General features: G+C 32.5%; 2 protein-coding genes and 1 long non-coding RNA gene across 6 annotated transcripts in view; 1 reads left to right on the top strand and 2 right to left on the bottom strand.

The window, feature by feature from the left end:
- Window positions 1–26,417, bottom strand: part of LOC138306001 (cyclin-dependent kinase 4 inhibitor B-like) — a 637,657-nt gene that overhangs the window by 152,872 nt on the left and 458,368 nt on the right. The gene's annotated exons all lie outside the window — the stretch shown is intronic.
- LOC138306541 (putative ankyrin repeat protein RF_0950) overlaps window positions 1–26,417 on the top strand; it is a 53,731-nt gene that overhangs the window by 13,556 nt on the left and 13,758 nt on the right. The window contains exon 5 of the mRNA XM_069246990.1: window positions 1,987–2,064. Within this exon, the coding sequence (XP_069103091.1) occupies window positions 1,987–2,064 (78 nt within the window). The remainder of the gene's footprint in view (window positions 1–1,986; window positions 2,065–26,417) is intronic.
- On the bottom strand, window positions 4,925–14,169 carry LOC138305570 (uncharacterized). Its single transcript, XR_011205721.1, has 3 exons — window positions 14,078–14,169; window positions 6,263–6,324; window positions 4,925–5,563 (listed from the first exon to the last, which is right to left on the bottom strand). It is a non-coding gene; the product is annotated as an uncharacterized lncRNA (long non-coding RNA).

Raw genomic sequence — 26,417 nt, 5'->3', positions numbered from 1 at the left:
GGTGTATTATCGTGTATATATATATATGTCTAATTAACACAAAAATAATATAAAATTATTCATTTTGCCTTTGGTGCATGCGAAATTAGTACTTCATTCCATATAGGATATAGTGCCACTGAATTTTTCCGAGTGCAATTAATTATTTTTCATATTTTTAACTTGAAGTAAAATTAGATGCTCAAACTTCTTAATGGTGGTAATGGTGTAAATAAGTAAATTTTGTAACTGAAGAAAAATACTAAATCGTCTTCTCCTAATTTTGATTGTGAAAAAACACCATTTGTCGGCGGTGGATCATCTTTAATTATTACACACATATTTAAAGACATAACTAAGAGTAAATAAGAGAAGGGTGATAAACCATCTTGATAACTCGTACAATGAGTTATCGTTTATCGTTTCATTGGAACAGTATCATAAAAACGAAATAATTTAACTACTTTAAGGTATATAACATCGATTTGTCAACGAAACAAACTCAAATATAGATGTCCATCTCTGTTGTCCGATGATAAACCTTGATCTTGATATCAATATAAAATGAAGGACAAATAATATCAATCGACTTAAATCCGAAACGGCAATACATAAAAACTGAAGGGTTTCTAAAACGTTATATGTGATTATTATAATCGTTCCCTTCTATTTACGGGTTCTATTAAAATACGTATTGGTCTAGAGTATAATTTGTGCACACAATCGTGGTACATCATAATCTTAATATATTTCCAGGATCTCGACCGTTATACATTTTGTATTATGTTAATTGGTAAGAAAATCTCTATGTAAACAACCTTAACACCATTCGTCTTTAAAATTGGGTTGTTCTTACTTGTAGCATACATGTAATTTCAACAGTTTTAAATATTGTCATACCATTGTTTTAAACCTATATAAGTCGATATGACTTATAGGTGTAAGTGTCTACTAGCCGTAGTGCAACATTGTTTATGTTTAACATCTAATGCATTCTACGATATGCTCCAATTAAGATCACATCACCCTTATCTAGTAACAGGAATTCGATTTACTAACTTTTGATTACCAATCTTTGTTCATGGATTGAGTACATGGACCTGAGAGTGGTTTGAAAAGTTACAGCCTTGCCGCATTCCGAGATCAGACATTTCTCTGGTTTTCAAGTTGATCCATTCAGTCTACTATGAATATTAAATAGGATAACAGAATATTCATGTTTGGGTGCCATAGAGTTACATTATTGTGAGAAAATGATATAAATATTTACCGGGTTTGAATATATCACAGTGATATCTTACAATCGTTACTTCTGATTATAAAACTTGCATTTCTAAGGTACCGATATCCATAATGTTGATAATCTGATAAAGTATATTGTTGCCCGCGCTACCATATTAGGTTCCGGGCCAATATTTATAACGATGACGTCTTTCCAAAAAATGCTAGAAAAAAAATATCTGTTTTTATACTACATTGTAAATCAGACTTTCTGAGACTACTATCAAGAAAACAAATCCAAGGATGGCAAACACGATGTTTTAATGACGTCACTATAGAGACATGGACGTTGCTTATTAATTTGAAAAAAAAATATCCATGGAAAATTAATCGAACCGTATGTTTAAAGTTAATATTTTTTATCGAGTAGTCTGGAAAATTAAGTACAATAATTGATGTTACTATAATTTAAACTTCATCATGGTATAAACTAAATTTTGTTTGCAAACTTTTGTTAGAATCCGCCAAGTAGACTTTCTTTCATATCCCGATAAAGTTGCAAAATAGTAACATCAATGCTTAAAAATATATAGTCCTGGTAATATCAATAGCATACGTGTCATATGATATGGTAAGACATGTATATTTATGCAAAACTGTGACGATTTTTACTTATCATACACTAATATATGTTTATAATATAGTTAAGGAAATAAGATAAACCAAATCTAAATAAATTAATATCAATAACATACCATTAAGTCATAAAACATTGTATAATTTCAGGCCATGGATTACGCAATATCTTCTGGAAACGTAGATATCGTTAAGGTGATGCTGGAGCACGGAGCAAATCCAAATTCGGTTAGTATATTTTTAACGTGTGTTTTTTATTCCTGAACAGTTACTTCAGGTTAGGTGACAAGGTTTATGAATCGATAAATCGATGACTTGTAACACGTGTATTCTGGTATTCTGTCGCATCCGTCATACAGATGACCACGTATTATAAATACATACTAGAGCTAACAGTGTACGGGCTGTCTTTGAAATGATTATACAGCACTATTATTATTCACTATCATATTATAGTGTATTTCTGCTGTCTGGTTATTTGTTTGATGCAGATGACATTGAGATCGATATCTAAGAAATGGGAAATTCAATGGTTATTTGACACATATCAACCTTTAATATTATTCAATTTATTTCTGAAACACAAAAACAAGATGTATCAACAAAGAAAGATAGTCAAACAAGTTCTCATATTAACAGATAATTATACACTTACGCTTGGGTCACAAAACAGACACACATGCAAACTACATCTGAAATCCACCATCCTCAGTGAAAGACAACTGTGTGAAATAATCGCATAGTACCAAACATAAGAATGCATAACAAAATAACAAACATCAATGAAATTTGGTAATGACACTAAGCATGTAGAATATAACCTTTACATAACTTTAAAAAAAAAATGTTTTGATATACTACAGCATGTCCACTTTATTAGTACATTTAGTAGGATTTTTTTTTCTCTTTATAAAACCCTCTTCTTTATTGTTAGAGAGAAAAAGTCATTCAAAATTTATCTTTCAATGAAATTGACATTACTCGATTACTCGGTGACTATATAGATACACAAAATATCCGGATGTAATAAGAGCGTGAGGATTTATATAGTGGGAGTATCAAAAGAAAACCCATGTGATCGTCCAGGTGATCCCTTACATTTCTATGTCCGGCCAGCTAGGGTATCTAGGGGAGTAGCGTTACCACTACACCACCTGATCACCCAGTTTGTGTTTTGGATAATCTTGAAGATGAACATCTTTAAGTTGCTAAAAAATTCAACGGACACAATCAATATTGTATATTAGTAGCTAGGTCAGTTGTTTTTCTCCGGATTCTTCATTTGGTTTGATTACTTGAACGTCCTATTAATAGCCAGTCATAAAGAAATAATGGTGGAAAGCCGAAGGCCGAGTCTCCGGGGAAAAACCCACCGACCAGAGGCCAGTACCTGGCAACTGTCCCACATGTAGATCGCTTGGATGAAGGGCTGAGTTTGTTCAAATGGATGACCTTGACTTTCATTCAAGGTCATAGGGAGCAAATTGTATAAAATCTTTAAGAGGCCGTGCCAATAAGCATCAAGATTTAGGTGGAAAGTGAAAAAAATAGAAATTCAAAATATATACTTTAAAATACCCCCTTTGGCAAAGAAACAAATTCCATAGAGAATTAAGTTGTTTGGAAGGCCATTTTTACTGATTCGAATGGAAAATTGATTGCCATGGCAACAAGGTCGCATAATTGGAAAAATGTTGAAAACGAAGGATATTTGTATGGAAAATTCAAGCATTTATAAAAGTGACATTAGTATGAAAACAATATATATTCATAATATGAAGTATATTGATTAAAAATAAATCATCATTAAAACATCCAAAATTATAGGATTGTTGCTATGGTAACAGTACATAGTCACATCCCTGATTTCCAAAAAAATAATGAATAAATATGGAAAATCTGTGCATTTGCCATGCAATTTATATTACTGAAGATCATTTATGGATGTTTGAGTAATGAAAGAAAAATAAAAATGGGTTGAAAAATTAATCTGTTTTCTTATTGGATGACTAAAATTAGGTCATTTTTACACATTTTTACTAGAATATAGAGTCATTTCTCTTTATTATTCTTTCAATGTTGTATTTGTTTCATTCAAAAAATAAATATCACTGCTGGAAGCTTATTGAGTTTGCTTAAAATAAATAAATTATATAAAAAGAAAGATTTTAGGACCATTTGCCATTGAACATGTCCCTAGCAACACTATTTTTTCCTTAGCAACTTCTTATTATATTTCTACTGCCTCCTCTTTCAAATAAAAAATAATTGTATTGTCACTATAATATGTGAACCGTGACATTACTTGACACCAAAAATACAGTTAATTCCTTTCACCAAACCATACATATAATATAATATATATATATATATATATATGGATATGAGGGGGGAACAGCTATAGAGACAAAACAGCCTAAATAGGAATTATTTTGTGAACTTTTAATCCGCTGGAATAAATTAAAAACACGGTCGCTTACTATAACCAGATGCTATTAGAATAGTGAAGTGACCATATCTATGATGAAATACCTGTACATTAATATCTTTTTCTTTTTTAATTTTCATACTGGAATTCATAAAATATCCAATATGACAGAGACACAAGACAGGGTAATAATCATTATACTTTATCCCCTACCATGCCAAACTATAACAGTATGCTCACTCACAAAGTCACAGAATATCGAATATACATTGCCCTCACCACTCCTAGCTGCAAACTTAAAAGATAATGTCCTCATCAGTCCTCACACTTTTAATTTATGCCCTCATCATTTCACTTACTTAAACTTTTTAAGATAATGCCCTCAACAGTCCTAAATCTGTAAAAAAAAGATAATGCCCTTATAAGTCCTCTTACGGTAAATTTATAGAATGATGCCCTCATCGGTCCTCAAACTGTAATTTTATGACATCACCAGTCCTCAAACTGTATATGTATAAGATGATGTCCTCATAAGTCCAAACACTGTAAATTTATGACATCATCAGTCCTCTAACTGTATATTTATAAGATGTTGCCATCATCAGTCCTAAAACTCTATATCAATAAGATAATGTTCTCATCAGTCCTTATATTGTAAATTTAGAAGATAATGTCCTGATTAGTCCTCATACTATAAATTTATAAGATAATGTCCTCATTAGTCCGCTTAATGTAAATTTATAAGATAATGCCTTCATCAATCCTAAAACTGTAAATCTATAAAATATGATATCATCAGTAATCACACTACAAACAAATGCCCTCATTAGTCATCACACTTTAAACTTGTATGCCACCATTCAAAATACCTTGACAAGATTGAAATATATTCATTTAACCTTTCACAACATTTCGTGTCCTCATTAAAAAAAATCAGCTAAAATACTTTATCCATATCACTTCATTTGTGAAAGTATCCGTAGCAAACCTGAAATTACATCTTACACTCAGTCACTTCAAGCTGATTAATTGATCAGAATTATTAAATATCGCTTTTGCCTTTTGATATCATACACTTCACCAAACTGTCTTGGTCAATTTACAATTAATATTCTACAGCTTCATGTATATGGCTCGGTGAAAGAATGATTGATATACTGTTTGCTAAACAGAACTCCACTTCGATGGTATGTACAATAACTATAGGTCTCGCACTGGCATTTAGTGGAAATATCTCATCTTGACATTTGGTCATTCAGCAATACCGGATCCACTGAGTCTATTAATGCAGATGTCATTCTAGAATTAAAAATAGAAAAAAAAGTTCAAATTTTATTCTAAATGTTTTCAAAATCAAACTGTATATTTGAAAAATTAAATGATATAGATAATGTTGGAGTAGACAGCACGAGTCAACATTTTAATTTAGTTTAATATAATCAGAATTAGAGACAGAAAAGTTTTTACGAATGGTCAAAGATACATTACATAAACATACACACACCCATTTGTGTACATTTGATGATTGAACAATAAATGATATAAATTATACATGTATAATGTTGCCGCAGCACTGGGGTGTCAATGCCTTTAGAAATTGAAATTTAAAATGTCAAAATATCAATTATTATTTTTAAGAGAACAATCATTAACCTATTGGAGTACTTTAAATCATTTTTGTTGTGTCTGACACTACATCCAAATACACCAGTATGTCAATATTTCTATAAAGAAGATGTAGTGCATTCATACACATAATAAATAATTCATGTAACCCTAAAGAATTAACAGTAAGATATAACTATACAGTACTAAAAGAAAACGAGGCTACATGGAAATGTCAACACGGACATTCATATACACAAATAAATAATTCATTTAACACTAAAGAATTAACAGTAATGAAAAAATGTACAGTACTAAAAGGAATGTACAGGAACTGAGAAACATGAATGGAATCAATCAAACAAGATATTAATTATTTAATTGTCTACTTACCTTTAGACTAAAAAGTTCTACTAACCACCATTGCCTGTTTTCATTTTCATTTCTCAAAAATCCTGAAATACAAAAAATTAGTATGTATTTTTAATGACTAAAAACCTAGATTATTCTAGATAACATAAATAACTGTTAGACCTAGGTTACTAGAAATGTTTTCAATTGCAAAAACACCACTGGTACAAGCAATAGAATAATTAAGAATATTAATTGATTTTATGTTGGAATTTATTCAAATTATGTCTCATTAAAGCACTTGCAAGATAAAGAATCTTACCAAAATATTGCTGTCACTTCCTCTCAAATTCTTCATGCATATTAAGGCTAAAAAAATAGTTTACAGCAACTATGAGCAGGCTTAAAACATGCTGTTCAGTAAACAGATCGCCTTTTGTTTTTTCATGAATGGAGAGTTCCAGGCAAGGGAGATGATTATAAACTTAATCACAGCCAAGGGAGATAATCCAAATGTTAAATTCAGAAAATTCACAGGACAGAAACATATTTTTTCTTTCTGTTTCATTTTTCTACCAAATTCTATCATTGATTATTTTTAACCAATTAATGCTTATTATTTTAGTATAAATAACATTATCAAGCAATGCAAGGGTTTATGCACATTTTCTGAGTGTTGAATGACGAATGTCGAGCTACACAACATTCAAAAGTCCGTCCGTTTGTCAGTTATACATAAGGTCTGAATGTTGAATGTCGAATGTCGAGCTGCACAACATTCAAATTCTGTTCTCGTTAGCCAGTTATTGGATCTGAATGTTGAATGTCGAATGTCGAGCTGCACAACATTCAAAAGTCTGTTCGTTAGTGAGTTATACATAAGTTCGGATTGTTAAATGTCGAAAGTTGAGTTGCACAACTTTCAAAAGTTTATTCGTTTGTCAGTTATGCACAAGTTCTGAATGTTGAATATCGTATGTCGAACTGCACAACATTCAAAAATCCGTTCGTTAGTCAGTAATATATAACTAACGAATGTTGAATGTCGATTGTCGAGCTGCACAACATTCAAAAGTCCGTTCTTTGGTCAGTTATACACAAGTTCTGAATGTTGAATGTCGTATGCATATGTCGAGCTTCACAGCATTCAAATTATGTTCTCGTTAGCCAGTTATTGGATCTGAATGCTGAATGTCGAACGTCGAACTGCACAACATTCAAAAGTCTGTTCGTTAGTGAGTTATACATAAGGTCTGATTGTTAAATGTCGAAAGTTGAGTTGCACAGCTTTCAAAAGTCCATTCGTTAGTCAGTTATGCACAAGTTCTGAATGTTGAATGTTGAATGTTGAATGTCAAGCCGCACAACATTCAAAAGTCTGTTTGTTTGACAGTTATGCATAAGTTCTGAATGTTGAATGTCGAACGTCGAGCTACACAACATTCAAAAGTCCGTTCTTTAGTCAGTTATACACAAGTTCTGAATGTTGAATGTCGAATGTCGAGGTGCAAAACATTCAAAAGTCCGTTCGTTTGTCAGTTATACATATGATCTGAATGTTGAATGTCGTATGTCGAGCTGCACAACATTCAAATTCTGTTCTCATTAGCCAGTTATTGGTTTTAAATGTTGAATGTCGAATGTCTTGCGGTACGACTAATGCCCGTTCGTTATTCAGTTATGCACAAGTTCTGAATGTTGAATGTCGTATGTCGAACTGCACAACATTCAAACAATCCGTTCGTAAGTCAGTAATATATAACTTACGAATGTTGAATGTCGATTGTCGAGCTGCACAACATTCAAAAGTCCGTTTGTTAGTCATTTATACACAAGTTCTGAATGTTTAATGTCGAATATCGAGCTGCAAAACATCCAAAAGTCCGTTCGTTTGTCAGTTATACACAAGTTCTGAATGTTGAATGTCGTATGTCGAGCTGCACAACATTCAAATTTTGAATGTTGAATGTCGTAAGTCGAGCTGCATAAACATTCAAATTATGTTCTCGTTGGCCGGTTATTTGTTTTGAATGTTGAATGTCGTATGTCGAGCTGCGCAACTTTCAAAATTCCGCTTGGTGGCCAACGATGTTTGAATGTTGAATGTCGAATGTCGTATATCGAGCCAGCTTCACAAAACTCATTTTTTTATTATTTAGAACACAGCTATCTTAAAATCACCACTAATACCTGCACATACCATTTTTATCAACTTTGTTAGATATGATCAAATGTACCTCAAGTAATATGTAATCTTACAAAATATCACTAGTTTGAATATGGTCTAAAATAATGGAATAAATTCTAAGGAAAAATGTATACATGTAGAAATGTCGCCAGGATAGATGACTAATACGGTATACTCCCGCTAATATATAAACTCAATTAATAGGGGACATATCGGAGAACTCTAGATAATATTTTACTCAACTCCTGTTTATGTCAGGGTTCTGGGTACAAAACTACTAATTCTATCAAAATTTGTCAAGTAGTTCAGGTGGAGTTCGCCGGACTTATCTTTATTGAGGGGAGGGGTGGTTATAATGACAGAAGATTTAGAAAAAAAACATCCTAGGAAAGCATATGACATCAAGACATTGAAAAATTTCTATTTGGAAGCAAGCAGAGAAGTTGAGTTGAAGAACATTTTTGGGATCGGTCCCGTGGACGTTTTAGCAGAAACATACGACCAATACAATCATACAATGGAACATACGCGGATTTAAAGCGAACATAGAAGAACTGAAACATCTTGTACAAGCAAAGAACCCATCCATATTAATCCATATTCTGCCTCCAAGAAATAATTTTGAGAAATTTTTTATTGGTTGTATTGTATCGACACATTTTTTCAGGGTCAATCCCAAAAATCATTTCGGTGGCAGAAATACTGTTGTTACCTGGAAACTTTTGGATCAATCCCGAAAATAGTGTTTGCAGAAACACTTTTGGGACCTACATACAATTGGGATTGATCCCAGAAATTGCCAATTTTGGAAGAAATTTTGAAAAAAAAAGTTAGTTGTTTTCTGGTTTTCAAAGCATTTGTTCGAAAACCATATGCCATACATGAAGAAATGCAATGGCATAAATAAATGTTTTGGGGGTATTTAGATTTTTTTTTTTTTTTTTATAATTGTTTTATTTTTCAAAAGATTTTTTTACATATATATTAAGATTGTACATATATAGAATTACATACAAAAAATAACATTGCAAAGTGAACACACATACACACACTCAGCCTGCACATTCATACATCTTATTATAACAGATTAATGGTAGATAACGATACAAATAAAAACAAAAACAAAAATTTGAAGACCAGAGACAGGTAAACAAAACAAGAGTACCGGTATACAACATCTATTGACACCATCATAATGATATGAACAGGAAGAGTAAATAAAACAGAAAACATGAACGAACAAACATACAGACATTAAAACTTGTAGATGTCATATTCCTAACAATGGCAACCATTTTTTCCAATCATTTTCAAATTTCATTTGAAAAGAATCGCTTTTATTAAAAACTATATATTTTCTGGATACTGTAGTGATCTTTTATAACATTTACAAGTGCATTGATGTTAAGTGTTTTATGGAGACATTTTGTTTTATAAATATAGTGCTTAATAATCAATAAGATTTCATTATCAGCCACATTAGCTTGTGGTGAAATTACTCCAAATAGTAGAGTGTCTTTATTCATTAAGAAGGGAATAAACAGGATTTCAAGTAAATAATCAAAATTCTCAAATAGTGCTTGGACTTCAGTACATTCCCAAAGACAATGTACTATTGTTTCTCTTTTCCTGTTACAACATGTACAAATTGGACTAGGGTGCAAATTAATCTTATAAATAAAGTTATTTGTCACTAGAATATTATTTATAATTCGTACTTGCAACTACTGAAGTTTTAAACTTTTTTTCATGGTAAAAGGGAGTTTATATATTTTTTCCCATTTCTTTTTATCATAGTCAAATTCAAGGTTCCACTTCCTTGTACCTGTTGGTGTAACAGCGGGAATAATCAAACAGTTATAAAAATCTTTAGACCCCTTTTGACTCTTAAAAAAATCTGAAATTCAAGTGGTATAATGGGTAGAGGGAGTATCTCCAAATGCAATTGTACATCAATTTTTCGAAGGAAATTCTTGGCTGCAGAAACAAGACCTTGAAACTGTAGAAAATTAGTATGAATGTTAAAAATATTTAAAAACTCGTTAAAAGTGAAAAAAGTTAAGCTGTCAGGATTCTTAATAAGGTCATTGAGGGTAATTACACCAGAATTGAACCAGTTTTGTTAAAATACACATTTATTTTCCAACTTTAATATCAGCATTATACCTAATATTGTTTTCAATATCTTGGTTTCTTGTTTATATCTAGACTTGATTGATATTGGGGAATTATTCAACTTAAATACACATTGGAGAACATCTTTCCAAAACATGTTTTGGCAGTTGATTAGGCAATGTTTAATATATTCATTCCCATATTTCCACATTTTCTCAATATTTATATAATAAATGTAGAAAGTGATTTCCACTTTCCTGAAGAATACTATAAGACTCTTTCATATGTGGATATGAAGGATAGGGATATTCTACCCGAGGGTCACAAAATGAAGTAAAATCCGATGCTTGCCGAGGGTTTTAAAACATTTTGTGATCCCGAGGGTAGAATATCCCTATCCTTCATATCCACTTATGAAAGAGTATTTTTCTTTCATACCTCGACGTTTTATTGCAATTTTACAACTATAATATCCCGCCATTTTGAAATACATTTGAAGAAATCCACAGCTGAAAGTCAATTTTTCATACATGAAAAATTACATTATATTTTCAACAAAATTCCGTTGCTTACATTTTTTTTTATAGTAAAACCAGTCAAGTTTTGTAAAATAAATGTTAAAATTTAACAGACGAAATAGATATTTTGTTGACCAAAAAAAAAAAAAAAAAAATTAAAGCCGTGACGTCAGACTAGGTTGCTTTATTACATGGGTAGCCATGCAATACAGCCTCAGGCGGCATGAGTGTATTGCATTAGACCAGCCAGTATTACACCCGTAGGTATGAAAGAAAAAGTTCTCCTTATCCACCCTATTTTTAAAGAGTCTATGAAGGTTTGCACATCTATCATTTTCAGTCCCCCATCCTTATAGTTCTGAATAATGACATTTTTTTTTAATTTTATGAGATTTACTACCTCATAGAAATTCAAATAAGAGAGAATTTAAATTTGAAAGAAGCTTGTCTGATGGATTTGGTAAGGTGATAAATAAGTAATTCAGCTGAGAAATAAGTAAAGATTTAATTATGTTGATTCTTCCTATTGGAGTTAGTCTGCGTTTATTCCACATGTTAAGTATTGACTTTAATTTTACAATTTTTTTATCAAAATTCATTTTTGGAATCTCGCTTAAATTGACCGAAAAATCAATTCCCAAAAAAGTGAATTTGGTTCTACCCCATAAAAGATTATATTCTGGAAAAAAACTTTTCCTCACTGTACTTTTTGCTTCCTATCCATACTACCTGTGTTTTACTGGTGTTGACATTTAATCCTGATATTTTAGCAAAATTGTTTACTTCATTTATTGATTCCCTTAAGGACTATCTCTGAACCATCTAGTATTAGACCTGTGTCATCAGCGTATTTGTACGTTCAAGATGTCTACATTATATATATGGATCTACTTTTTATTTCGATATTTGACCTAATTCTAGCAGCTAGTATTTCTACACAAAAGAACAAAAATGTATGGGGCGATCGGATCTCCTGACGACAACCACGATTGATAGGGACGGCGGCACGGAAAGATTCCCACCTTGATTTACAAAAGACGATACATTATTATATAGTGTTTGCACCCATTTTCTAATACCAACCCCAAAAATTGAAAAAAAATTAACACATTATCAATAAATCCCCAAGAAACAGAATCAAAGGCTTTTTCGAAGTCTATCAAGAGTATCATACCTGGAATGTTTAGATCTTCTACATAACACATAACATCATAAAACGTTCAAATATTTTCTCCAATATAGCGTCCTGGTAAGAAGCCTGTCTGATCTTCATTTATTAATTTATCTAGCACCGACCGAATTCTGTGAGAAATAACACCAGATGCAATTTTATAAACAGTATTTGAAAGAGTAATTGGTCCTCCAGTTTTTTTAAAAAAGTGGCGTGGTTTATCCCCCTTTGGTAGACATGTAATGATGCCTTGTATTTGTGTTATAGAAAATTGACCTGTCGAGAAACTAAAATCAATTGATCTTACAATGAACTCTCCTACATATTTCCAAAACATTTTAAAAAATTCTACTGTGAAGCCATCAGAGCCTGGGCTTTTATTATTTTTCATACTTTTCAAAATGCTACTTGCTTCATCCATAGTTATGTAACCTTCTAACCTTTCTGACTCAAAATTACTTAATTTGGGAACCTCACAACCATTGAGATATTGATCTAAATTAATATTGTTCACTTCTCTAAAGCTATATAAATCAGTGTAAAAAGATTGAACTTCAAATAAAATATAATTTTGGTTTGTGATTATGTCACCATTCTCCTTCTGTATTTTTGGGATTATTTTTTAGGTAAAATTTCAATTTCAAGATTAAAAAAGTATGATGTAGGCTTTTCTTCCTCTTCGATCCATTTTGCTCTCGTCCTAACAATACTTCCCTTAACTTTTCGTATACGTAATGCCTCTAATTCCCTTTTCTTTTCTTCCAATTTAACCTGATCTGGATCTGTATTGTCTTCATGAGTTTCTATAGTTTTCTTAAGATTTTCTTCTAATAGGTTATTTTGTTTTTTTCTTGTAAGATGCGTAAGATATTGATTTTCCTCGTATTTCCATGAGTAAGGTTTCTAAAAAAAAATGGTCATCGATAGTAAGCTGAATAATATGATTGGGTATATCAGAAAGAGAGTCTAAATTATATACAGGCAATGCATATTGTAGTTTAGTGTTTTCAATGCATTTTTTTACTACATCTATATATTCAAGATCTAGTAATAGGGTATTGTTTAGTTTCCAAAGACTCCTACCTCTTTTAAAATCATTTAGTTTAAATTTTATAACAGTGGCAGAATGATCCGAACGGTAACTGGGCTATATAGTAGACTTATTGATACCTGACAGCAAGTTTATAGATAATAGAAAAAAAAATCTAGTCTAGCCTGTTTTATTGGATTGTTTCTACGCCAAGTGTATCTCCTACTATCAGGATGGTGTTCCCTGTAAATATCTATCAAGTTATAGGTGACAATAATTTCCAAGACTTTTTCCCTAGCTGCCATATTATTAATATTCTGGTACGTGTCATCATAATCTAACTGAGGATCAAGTACTAAATTAAAATCTCCGCAAACAATAATGTTATCATTACCAAAATTTTCTATAGTGTCAGTGACAAGATTATAAAAAATCTGGGTTATCTTGATTCGGACCATGAATAGTTATTATATTAGTTCTCGAACCTTCAATGTCTACATCAATTGCAAGGAAATTACTATTTAGATCCTTCTTTTCCTTATAAACTTTACATTCAAAATTGTTATTCAAAAGAATGGCGACTCCACGATAATTTGACGAAAAAGAACTGAAAAAAGTATCGTACCCCCATTCACTTCTTATAATGTCTTCTATTTCACTAGTAAAATGTGTGTGTTGCAGACAGTAAATATTATATTTCTTGTCCCTTAAGTATGAAAAAAACATCTTTTCTCTCTTGAGTTTAAGACATGTGTAAAACATAACACATACGAATATGACAAGACAAAGACATATAGGTCAAAAACATAAGTCACTACTACTACTCCGCACTTACATATAATATATACTTCCACTACCGAAAACTTGTTTAAAATTGGAGAGTCATACGGTTCTGTTGGCTGCTCTGGAAACACGAAGCACATGATAATGAACCGGAAGTAATTTACCGGAAGTTATATCAATCAACTAATTTTTAGAATGAGGCTGGTTTGAACCGTATGGCAATCCGGATATGTGCATGAATTAATCTATGGTAGTAGAGACGAAACAATTATAGATAAATATATGGTGATTAAAATACATTGATATGGAAAACGTTAATCATTTTTTTTAAATCTATATAATAAAGATAATAATTAAAACTAATAAGAAAAAATATATTTACATGAAAGAAAAATCTACTAGCCGTTGTACTGTATAGTTATTTAGATTTTTACACATGTATAAACGACTTTATATAAATGCATATTCCTGGAAATGCCCAATGAAAGAGGAATAACAATCTTTTGTCCTTTTCTCGAAAACATGAGGTTTAATTAAAAAGCAAACACATTTTATATCCCATACACTTATATGGAACATACCAACTTTGCTTATCATAGATTTACAACCGATTAACGGTAATCTGACATAACTGTATGTTTGGTTTTGATTAATAATTGGAATCTGAAAATATGAATTATAAATACTAATAATCATTTAAAATAGCAGTACCTCATAATATGTGTATATTCCATTTGATAAGAAATGTATCTTTTATATATTTTTTTATGTACTATTTGCTATTTCTACTGAAATAAGTTAGATTATAAAAATGAAGAAATTATATTTTGCTTGATTTGTTGTTAGGTCTTGCCTTGGTCCAGGATGCATTTTGTTCGCTTTAAGAGTATAATTGCCTTTTCTTTCTGAATTCGACAAGGATTGATATAAAGCGTGAGTGATTTTAGATAATGCTTTCATCAGACAGGCATATATGAAGACATCATTATTTTAACCATGGTAATAGACTAATGTAAAGATATTAAACATTTGTAACAATAAGCACTTTACTTGTAATAAGTTGAACATGTACTAAACGGCAAATGCATAAGTTTTAGAAAAATATCTTTGTTTCATTTAAAACTCTGTCTTTGATACTTTCTACCCGTTTAAAAGTAATTTCTTACTTAACACCTTCCCGTTCGCATCAGTACATTTGTACCGATATGACTTTGATAACGTTATCAACCAAGTTCGAAGGCATCAGATCAATCTTTATATTCCTCGTAGAAACGAAATATTTATATCAACGGAATCAGTGATTTCTCTTTTTTATGTTCATATACATTTCACAAGTAGAATAAATTAGTCCGCTGTAAGTTTCCGTCTGTTAAAAAGTGCCGAAAATGCCGTTAAATTTGCCAACGATATTCGTGAATAAACCGCTCGGAGAATGAATATAAATATCGCAGTGTTGTTATGACATATATCAATGAAAAGCTTAGATTCCCAGCATGAAAAAGTTGTTTTCCATATGTCTTTATTTTATCATTTTATAAAACATTGTCTCATATGAAAAACACATGCGATGTTTTTCGTTAATAATTAGCGTTTTTATGTATTCAGAGCTGGAATATATACATGTATCAATTTATATTATAACTTCATGACATTACAGTGACTTAATGCCACAGAAAAAAAATCCTTTAAAAATCAGCTTTAGATTTAAAAAATTGGTTATCTTGAAACGAAATTATCGCGATTTTACTTTACCCTACTCAAACGAAAAATCACGACGTTATTTACAAATGTGTAACATTATGACGTTACGTTTCATTTACGTTTATCGTAACGTCATGATCGTGATCCTGGAGAAGCACATTGGATGATTGTTTATCTAAATTATATCGAAATATATATAATGCTGCTGAAGATAACAGATATAGAATTTAACGAAAGTACTCAAAATACTCGATGTAATTTGCTAGTGTGAGATCTGAAAATAGCATAGCATTCATATTATTTAATGACATTTAATGACAGATTTGTGGTACAGGATAATATATCCTCTACACCAGACTCAAATTTTGTACATACTTTATGAATACAGTTATCGATTGTAATATCACCTCAGGTTGTCAATTGGCCTTGGAATCATAAAATAGATCGAAATTTTTCCAATGTCTATCCAGGTCATTTTTAAAACAATTTAAGTTCTTAAACAACATTATCTGGTAAGTTGTTCCACACCGCTGCAGTACGTAGTGAAAACGTGTTTTTTCTCTTTACAGTGTTACATTGTTTAGGGTATACTTTTAAAGAATTTCTTCTATTTCCGGACCACGACGAAACATCTTATCATATCTTCAAAAATCCCGTAGCTTCACGATCGTACATTCCGTTGGTTATTTTGTAAATTTCTATCATATCTCCTCGCTGTCTCCTGAACGATATGGCATTATGGGATGCTTAATGCGAGATTACGGTGATTCTGTCCTCGGACGGTCAACAATGCGGTCGCGGAAACTCCTTTTTGATGGAATCATAGGTTATTATTACCACTGGAAAAAAATCCTTAAGGCATCTGTGAAAGTACTTAAAATTTTATACATGTATAGAAAATCGATCTAGAGTATTGTCCCTTGAGCGTCCATAGAAACGATGCATAATAAACTATCATCAATTTTTGAAGCATAAACACTTAATGTTAGATTTAGACGTCGTTAAAACCAGTTCAAACATCAAACATTTTATGAAACGGATGGATTTCAAATTGTTTACTTCAAAATGTGTTAAATAGCAGAACTAGTAGCAGCAGATAGATATATATATAGAGATTGGCAACTCCTCCACCCTTTTTAACGATCGGCAGATGTACCTCTGTATGTGCTCAAGGGTTTTTAGATAAACTCTTAAATAGTTGAATGTAGAAGAATAGCTTTGATATGTTGTAAAAGTTCAGTAATTTGCAGATGGTTTGAGTACGATTTTGGATAGAAAAAAACAATATTTAACTTATTTATTAATAAAAAAAAAACACTTTCGGTTTTAAATGCCAGATTTTTGAAAAACCTGATAAAATTGCTTATTTTCCTGATTTCAAAAATCATAATAATAACATCAATCATTTAAACATTGTGTTGATGTAAACATATCATGTTTAAAAGAATACACTTAAAAGTAGTTAGCCAAGGCAAAATGCCTATAAACCTGTAGTCCCTCTGCCTGTCAACAAAGACAAATAATGAGTTTCCAATTTCTATGTATATATGTTTGTGGTAGCAGGTACATCACACGTAGGTAGTACTTGTACAGTGTACGTAGTTGAGACGAATATGTCGTGATAGGCATAGTTCTATTGAACGTACAATGTACATGTACATGTAGTTCTCGTTCACAAATTAACAGGTGTTCTGGATCCGTTTTGAAATAGACTTAGGATAGGATGAATATAGAACTATTCGTAATAGATTGACATACGAACTATTTGTAATGCACGTTTTGGTCGGTAAATTCAAATCGCCTTTATTGTGAGTGACGACCGGTGCATTTTAATTATGTGTATATACATTGTACATATACATATACCTTATAATGCTCTCTTAATTTGTTTGCATTAAAATGTTGACTCTAGTATCAAAATCAGACCCTATAATCCGATGAAGACATATAAGCTGTTTTCAAGATAAATTAGATATTATTTATATTGTAATATTATTGGAAAATTGAAAGTTATTAGATTTGAAAAAAAAATGTTGTGATATAAATTATATATTCTAGTAGTCTTGTGGTCCATATGTAAAATATAGATTATATACTAGTAGTCTTATGGTTCATAACTCCATAAACATATACGTCATACTGATTACGAGTCAGATCTGTCATTTCCACTATTTTACACAACCAAATGAAAAATGAAGGACTGTTGGAAGGCAGAGATAATATAATGGATGACTCTGCTACATAGTTTAAAAAAATAGAAAACAGATTACAAATCGATTTTGTAATAACAGCCTGTAATGAAATATATAAAGAATTTGCTTTATAATTATATATCATTTACAAAGATCATTCTAACAAATGATCGACAGCATTCATATGAAAACGGTTTACAGTAAATAAAACAATTTAATGTTTATATATGTACATGTATAAATGCTTACACAGCTCTAAGGAACTGGCAATATGGCAGCGGCTATTTTCTAAAACATACGATTTTCTCTAGGATCTAGATAAATATAACACTTGATTGATATCAATTCGTAAATGTAGTGATTTAAATTGAATTTGAGTCAAATTCATACATGTACAGAAAATCAGAACTTGACTTAGTTGCTTATCATATATAATTCATGCAATAAACAACTGTTTAATCTATAACACAGAGTAATTTTGTTTTTCCCCCCATTTTTTACCAGGTTTCTATTTTCTTGAGCTTCGGCTCATCTGTTTGAAATAGACATATATATTTATATATATATTTAGCTCAATTGAATTGGTAGAGCATCAGGATAGTGTTTGGAGTGTCTCGGAATCTAATAAGGCGAATATAAAAAACCCGGTTTGTGTGTTGAGTCTTTGGGAGCGATGCGTGAAAAGGAAGGGAATAATACTAATGTAACGGTTCTGGATCGGATCGATAGCCGACAACTAAGCAGTTCAATTGGTAGAGCATCCGGCAAGAGTTCGGTTTGAAACCGTTCTGGTCGTGCATCATCTCGCTCTTATCACAATAAAAAGAAACATGTCGGTCACAAATATGTCAACTAAGGATATATATGTAGGTACTGGTTATCAGAATGTCGGTACTGTTTAATCACGTGTCTTCCTTTCCCACAAAGAAACAATAGCTCCTAGATGGATCCTGCCGCCCACAAAAGAATGGTCTATGTCTGACATATGGCAGAGGGATCTTTTCGCCGCTTTTCGAACTGTAACTATCAAAATCAAAGATTGGCGGCCGGTCGGCCATCTTGTTGACCGTTCGGTCCCAAATTGCAATATGCACAGCTAGGGCCCTAGGGGAACCTACATATGAAATTTAAAAAGAAGATCCCTTAGATCTTTCTGCGAAATAGTTGTAACAAAAATTGTTAACTAACGGACGGGTGAAAGGAAGGACGGACGGACCGCGGACGATAGGTGATTTCAATATCATCAGATAGTGGGCTAAACAAACCAGGAAATACCGTCATCCTGGATCAACTCTAGTAGCATGTATGAGTTAAGCCTACATACTATTCAGCAATGTTATGACAGTGATTACTCATGCATATATATACATAACAATTGATCTTAACCATAGATCTCCAACATTCCCACGGGATTAAAATGGTCTAACAACAAAACTTGTGTTGCTTCTGCTTCTCAATTAATATCAAAAGTAATATCCCGTTTTAATATATACATGTACATACTGTTTACAGTGTTTATCGATTTGTAAAAATAAACATGTCATCTCAGTAATATGAATGGGAACAAAGTCTTATGACGAAGATGTTACACCATCTTTCATGTTCCATGTTCATGAGAAATTGGGAGTAAATGCAAACGTTTCCTTCAAAACAATGAGTAGTGTGCAAGAATAAGAATGACCTCCCTTGTGTTTTGCCGATGTACATATATGATAACATCAATATTATATATATGTATTATAATGTTTATACTACTTTGATTTTTTTTATTACCGTAGATACTCATATCTTAATAAATTCAATGTTTTATTTTGTTATATGTAACTATTAACTTAATCAATACATGATTTTGCTGCCACTATTGTCATTTGAGCTGCTATTTTCTTCGAAGGCCACACAGATAATCTCAAATTTACAAATTGTGTTGTTGTTCCGCCCGTTAAATGATCTAGAAAAGCAAAAATTTGAATATTTTTTCAATGAAAAGGTGATTTTGGTGATATTTGACCTTTGACCTTTACTACCATTAAGGTCAAAGGTGAAAACTATATTTAGTAAAATGAAATTCAGGTGATATACTAATCAATGATGAACACTTTATGGTTCTATGCACCCAACGTGTGGGAAATAAGATATACAAAAACAAATGTTAATCTCACTTATTTAGCACATCAAAAACACGCGAACAGGAAGGTGTTAAATGTGGAAGAATAGCGGGGGTATGAACAAAGCCCAGAAGGTGAACCAGTGTCTCATGTATAACACGCATGGCAAGTCTGAGAGTTTTACATGCACAATGATACCCATCGTATACCGTAAAGAAGTCCTCTTCTGTGCATTCTCCGATTTCTGAAATATATCAGACATTGCGGAAGCAAACAATTAAAACAAAGTTTCAGAGATTATGTGACCTGATAAAAAATCTTACCGGAAGTTATTTTCCATTCGTTGAGGGGCGCGGTCGATTGATATTTTAGGCCTATTAAAATCACATATACATTATTTCCCTACACTCAAAGATACAACATTCGCAGACATTAGACACGTTTATCTTTTATCATGTAATAAACTCGTTTCCATTTTCAACCATTTTAGAATACATTGCTTTAACTAATAGTATATATTTATTAATTTTAAGTCCTAGATAGAGATCATTTAATAAATGAGGAAAAATCACTGATTGAATTGTATGCATAACTCGTAAGGTGTGTACATTTTATTCCACATTTTAACAAAATATAATCAATTGAGATTTTAATTGATTTGTTGATATGCCATGCCTTGGTCCAGAATGCATTTTGGTCGACTTGAGTATTTATTTTGGAGACGAACACCTTCTAGGAAACATATTTGAACTAAGCGTTGCATCCTTTCTTTCATAATTGATAATGTATAACTATATAATTCTGAAGTTCACATGAATTACAGAACATATTGCAGCATAACTATCCTTATAGTGGAGCGGCTAAGGTAGATTTTTTGGCAAAATCATTCAAAGTTTGAAGAAAGCATGGAGCTTTGCATATCGTATCTTTAGGACATAAGGTTTCAGGAAAAAAATAGACGCCAAAAAATCACGGCCCCTGGCGGCCGCCATATTGCTTTTCAAAATGGCCGTCAAAAACCACCTTCTGCGACCCATGTCTCGCGTTATATACCAGCTAGACCCAAATTTTAAACGTCTACACCCATCTTTTTGACAATTAGGAACATTCTAAGAATTTTAAAACTTCATATAGAAAGACCGCCACTTTGTATTTCAAGATGGCCGCCAACTTTGCGAGATATATCTGTATATAATACATCTAATGGCTAAGCTTACTTTAAGCAAATAAACACATGCAAATATAGTGAGGGTATTTATAGTTTTTGTAGTGTTTGATACATAAATAATTTTATTCTTATTTAAAATTCAAAATGACCGCCATTTTAAAATCCCAGATGGCCGTTTGAATTAAAGTTTTCTCAGTATTTCATTCCGGAAGAGAAGTAAAAGTTAAAATGTTGATATATATGAGATGCCTTGAACGATCTTGGATTAAATCCCTGTATTGCAACTCTACAGGCGTCATCAGATGTGCTTCATCGAGTCCTCAATTGAAACATCTCCAAAGTCACAAATCAGCAGTGATTGGCCAAATCTCTTTTCATCTGTGGATAACACCAAGTTCGTACGTTGTCCCTTCTGCTGCGATCAGTCTGGCGCCTCCTCTCCTGTTTAGACATTTGACAGTACACCTATAGCTGATATATTGTCACTGCCCATTACTTCCAATGCTGGAAATAGCTCTTAGGTTGAACATGCAGGAAACTGGAACACCAATTCCAACATTCTAGGGTATTGATATCTTCTACCAATCCTTTCTTTTTACTTCGGCTTCCTACTTTCAAATACCTTCTCAAAGTGTAACTCCGATGAAACTGTCAAGTTATCCATAACCACGCGCAAGAGTAATTGTAGTATAATCAGCAGATACACTATCGGTCCTACTTTTTGTCACATATTGATGTCAACCTAAACTAAACTCGGCAAGGTTCCAGATGACAATATCAATAAGTTAGTTTTCAGATTATGTGGTTCCCAATCTTGATTATACTCTCTATCATTTCCACATTTTGCACTTAGTTTTAATGACCATATATACTTTCTCTTTGAAGACTTACAGTTCTCTTGTTCTCAATGGCTGCTATTTATTTTCACCCAGTCCTTGGTGCCGTATGCATGTTTTACTGACGGTGGCTTTATGTCTTTGGTGCATTTAGTTTGCATCATATCTGTTCTTAATTCAACACCATCATATATTTTTCCTTCGGCATTTTTTCGCTCCTAAGCCTGCATTGGAATTGGGAGTTCTAGCTCGGAAGCACAGCTAATATTTGTACAAAAAATGCCATAGAGGTATTATGACTATCTTCGCAAGGACTTGTTTCTGGTAAGTTTCTAGGGCCGGTACTGTCAAATTGACATACAAGGTGTCATGTCAGACCCGGTAGACATCCAAGCTTTGACGGCAAAACCTTGCTATGAACTTACTCTAAGTCCTTTCTTAAGTGGAGTGATCTGATGTTGTTGGAGTTTTTGTTTTTTGTTGATGCAGGATTGCATCGAACCAATTTTCCTGGCATTTTATCTGATTATCATAGAGGGAATATCTTCCCTGGAATCCACAAGATTTTTTGAGACGCGGTTGACGGCCGGACATGAACGTGGTTATGCAATATGAGTGCGGCCATCTCATCCATGAAACCTTCTTTGGTAGACGAATCTTAGTAAACTTAGGACTAATGTATTAACAAAGCGCTGTTGCAAAGTACTACACGAAATATTACGAAATTAAACATTTATTACAAGTAATATTTAAAAAAAAACTATGTGCACTGAAATGCAAGATAATTACTTACATAATACATACTAATAATAATAAAAATACTGTTAGAGGTATCTTCATGATTCCAACTGTTCCGAAATCAGAATGATTTTTTTTAGTGTTCCAGCAAAATTAATTTATTTTATTTTCTTACTTTTTGAGAAAATCAACTTTTGATGTCCCTGTTCCCCCGATACAAAAAATTCACTTGGAAGGTCTTCATCACTACGGTGTTGATTCCGGTTGAAATCAACCGTTCTGACGCCCTTCGAATTGGCCAATTCAAACTCAACAAGAGTAGCGGAACAATATCAATAAACCATATATTTTCAGCACTAATATCGAGATTAATCATGCATAGAACTCGATAACAGGTAATAAGGATTTCCTGTAACAGTTGCGATATGGAAATATTGCGATATGAGTAAATAAATGATTAATTTCTTTATTCTGATTACCATTTCTAAATTTGACGATTTCATCCCGAACATTCCAATGACGTCACTTGTTTAGTCCTCTATGAGCCCGGGTGATTTGGCCTTGCAAGCTGACGTTTAGAAGGATTGAATAAGCATTCATTTGTGGTATTATGGTGGCAATTTGCACTCATATACAGCTTAACATAGTTTAAAATAATAGTGCTACTTTATCTTGAAACATTTCATTATTTAAACGTCACTTTGACAAAAAGAAATAGTAGGCATACGTAGGCTACAATGTAAATCTTACAGCGTTTGTGGATACAATGCTTCGTTTAGTAGATGAAGTTCATGAAATATTGAATAAAAACATCATTAACATGCTTCTGAAACATATAATTAATGATTTGAATTGACTATGTTTGACATTGTGTGTAGAAAATCTATTTTGGTCTTTCGCCGTCGAAAACCGATGAAACCGCGGTACCACTGGGTTGCGAACAGCTATCGTGATTTTTTCGTGTTTTTTGTTTCTTATTCATTAAAAAAGCGATCTTTGAAGACTTAAGACTATCTCTAGTCCAAAAGGTTTCGGCAATAGCATTCATTTTTTTTTATATTTGAGTTGAATGCATCAAATCGGATCTGTTCCCGACATCGACTGTGCATCGTATAACGTTAGGCCTACCTGTACCTGCAGTTATCGTGATTTTTCATGCAACTTTGTAGAATTTTACGATGCATACGCAGTAGACAGATATACATGTACTCTAAAAAGATTGTATTGTACAATTTCTCATTGCATATAAGTTTGATATTCCATGGTATAAAATAAAAACTGTCGTTTTCTCCATATCAACGTAACACGAGCCTGTGCTTCGTCTCGGCGAAATCTGACTCATTCCTCTTAGGGGGTGTCTTCACCGACGTTCGAGCATATCAGAAAATAAAAATCAATAAAATAACAAACAAAGATTATCGTAGCCCTGTTCAATTAATTTTCGTTCTTAAACTGTTATTTTAACCATATTCGTGATTTTCTAAATATATATGTTGGTTATATCTGTTTTACTGTTATTATCAAAATTTTAGTTATCTTAAACTAAAAGCATGTTATTATTTTCTAGCACACGTTATACTTTTTACTGCTGTGTTATCTCTATCTTTGCATGCGTTTGTCTTTTTTAAATGATGTTAGATTTAGTGGCTGATGTTATTATTTATTTTGCATTGTTATTCATTTCATTTCACGTGTTAGTGTCAGCACTGATTGTTAATGATTTTGTTTCCCATGTTATTGCCAGAACGTTACGTGATTTTTATGTGAAACTTTGTTAGCATCAACAGAACATGTGATTATTTACGTGACCACGTTACGAGTATCGTTGGAAACGTTATTTTTTTTTAAAGCGTTATTTTTTCTGTGGAAATACCACTGCCTATTGTTCTCATTGACCCCCTACGCCGACAGCGCAGTGAGCCGGCGGGCGAGCTTCGCTAGTGTGTTGACCACTCACCCATAACGAGAGCACGGCTTCCAAGATATAGTCGACTGGCGGTATCGCTGTCACTGTATCGCTACCGTATCGCATGTGCTGTGCAACTGAGCATGGAATATATATAGTTTTCAGTTACTATATTTACAGTTCTTTTTCTCCAAAGTTTGCATTCACTGTATAACTTTATTGAAAATTCCTTACATATTAGGGTTGTGATGGAATCGGCAAGGACGTTTAAATCCTTGGAATCGGTCATAGTTTAACTACACTGTACAAAGATTTGATGTTTTTTAACATATTGTGTATTTCAAGTTTATTGATTATTACGTTATAAATATAATATATAGATATGTTTCTGATAACGTACGTAATCTGTTTTGATTAACGAAATTGTGTACATTTCTTGAATGGCTGATTAACAAAATTATTTGTCGAAGTTATGCATATTGTGGAATCTGTTTTGATTAACGAAATTGTGTACATTTATTGAATGGCTGATTTATATATATCACAACATCATTTGAGGCATATTTTGGAACAAGTGCTATATATTCAAAATGAACATTACAAAATCTACTACCGACGGTAATTCTATATGATATGTCGCATCGTACAGGGAAGACACAAATAAATATCAAATGCACGTCCCTTGAATACAGTTACAATACGCATGATGCAAACTGACATGCATTTATTTAATTAAATACACTGTATTGTACGTTTTGTCTACGTTATGAAAAGTGAAATATATATTCAAGTTCATGCTAAAATCACTGTCAAAACAAACTCCATTGTATCCGACTTGCTACCGCGCAGGGACATGTAACATGCGCAGCGACCCGTGAAAATTGCCCGCGGGTCAAGCAGTCGCAGATCTTTTATTTTCGTCAAGTATTATTATATGCTAGAAGGCCGTTACCATTAATTTGTATGTACTGTTTGGAATCGGCTTGTTAACTTAAGCCATTAACTTTTAACTTCAACAAAGATTATTGAAAATGGTACCATGACATAGAGTCATCTAGCTAAAGGAAAAATATACTCTTCTATCAAAGAATTTGTGTCACGATAAAATGAGGTGTGTTCTCCTTTCAAGACACTCGGAGTCATTAGTTGCCGGACACCTAGATATCCGCATTTCGGTGTCAGGACATGTATTGTGGTAACGAGACTTATTTGGTGCGTGACGTAATCATCACTATCAATGCTTGTATACGGAGCTCGACACACCTACCTGTGATTTTCAAAAACGTATTTTCAGCGATAGGGGATTGTTGCTACGTTTCTCTATTTTTTTAAATTATTAAATAGCATTGTCATGTATTTCGTTTTCTTATAAAATGTTAAGCAATGCGGGACGAAAGCGTAATTGTGAGAACCGCGATGAACAACGTAACCCTGTACAATTTCACCTGGATGCGGAGGCTGGTGGATAATTATGTATATTTAATGAGGGTAAAACTTTCGTGTAGATTTCTTACTTTTTTTCAATGATTTATGCATTCTTTCTAAAGACTGTAGTAAAAAGTAACACATACTTGTATTCATCTTAGCGATTAACATTTTTCTACATATTTAGTTCTCCCTTTCTCTTTCTTTCTTTCTCTCCCTCCCTCTCTGAGTGACAGGTCACAGCACTTACAGGTTCTCGCCTTGTCTGCTAGTGTGATTATCCTGTTTAGACAGGAATTCACACTAGACCTATACACGGTG

This window comes from Argopecten irradians, chromosome 13 (genome assembly GCF_041381155.1).
Source record: "Argopecten irradians isolate NY chromosome 13, Ai_NY, whole genome shotgun sequence".
NCBI lineage: Eukaryota > Metazoa > Mollusca > Bivalvia > Pectinida > Pectinidae > Argopecten > Argopecten irradians.
This window is presented reverse-complemented; position numbering and strand designations above follow the sequence as displayed.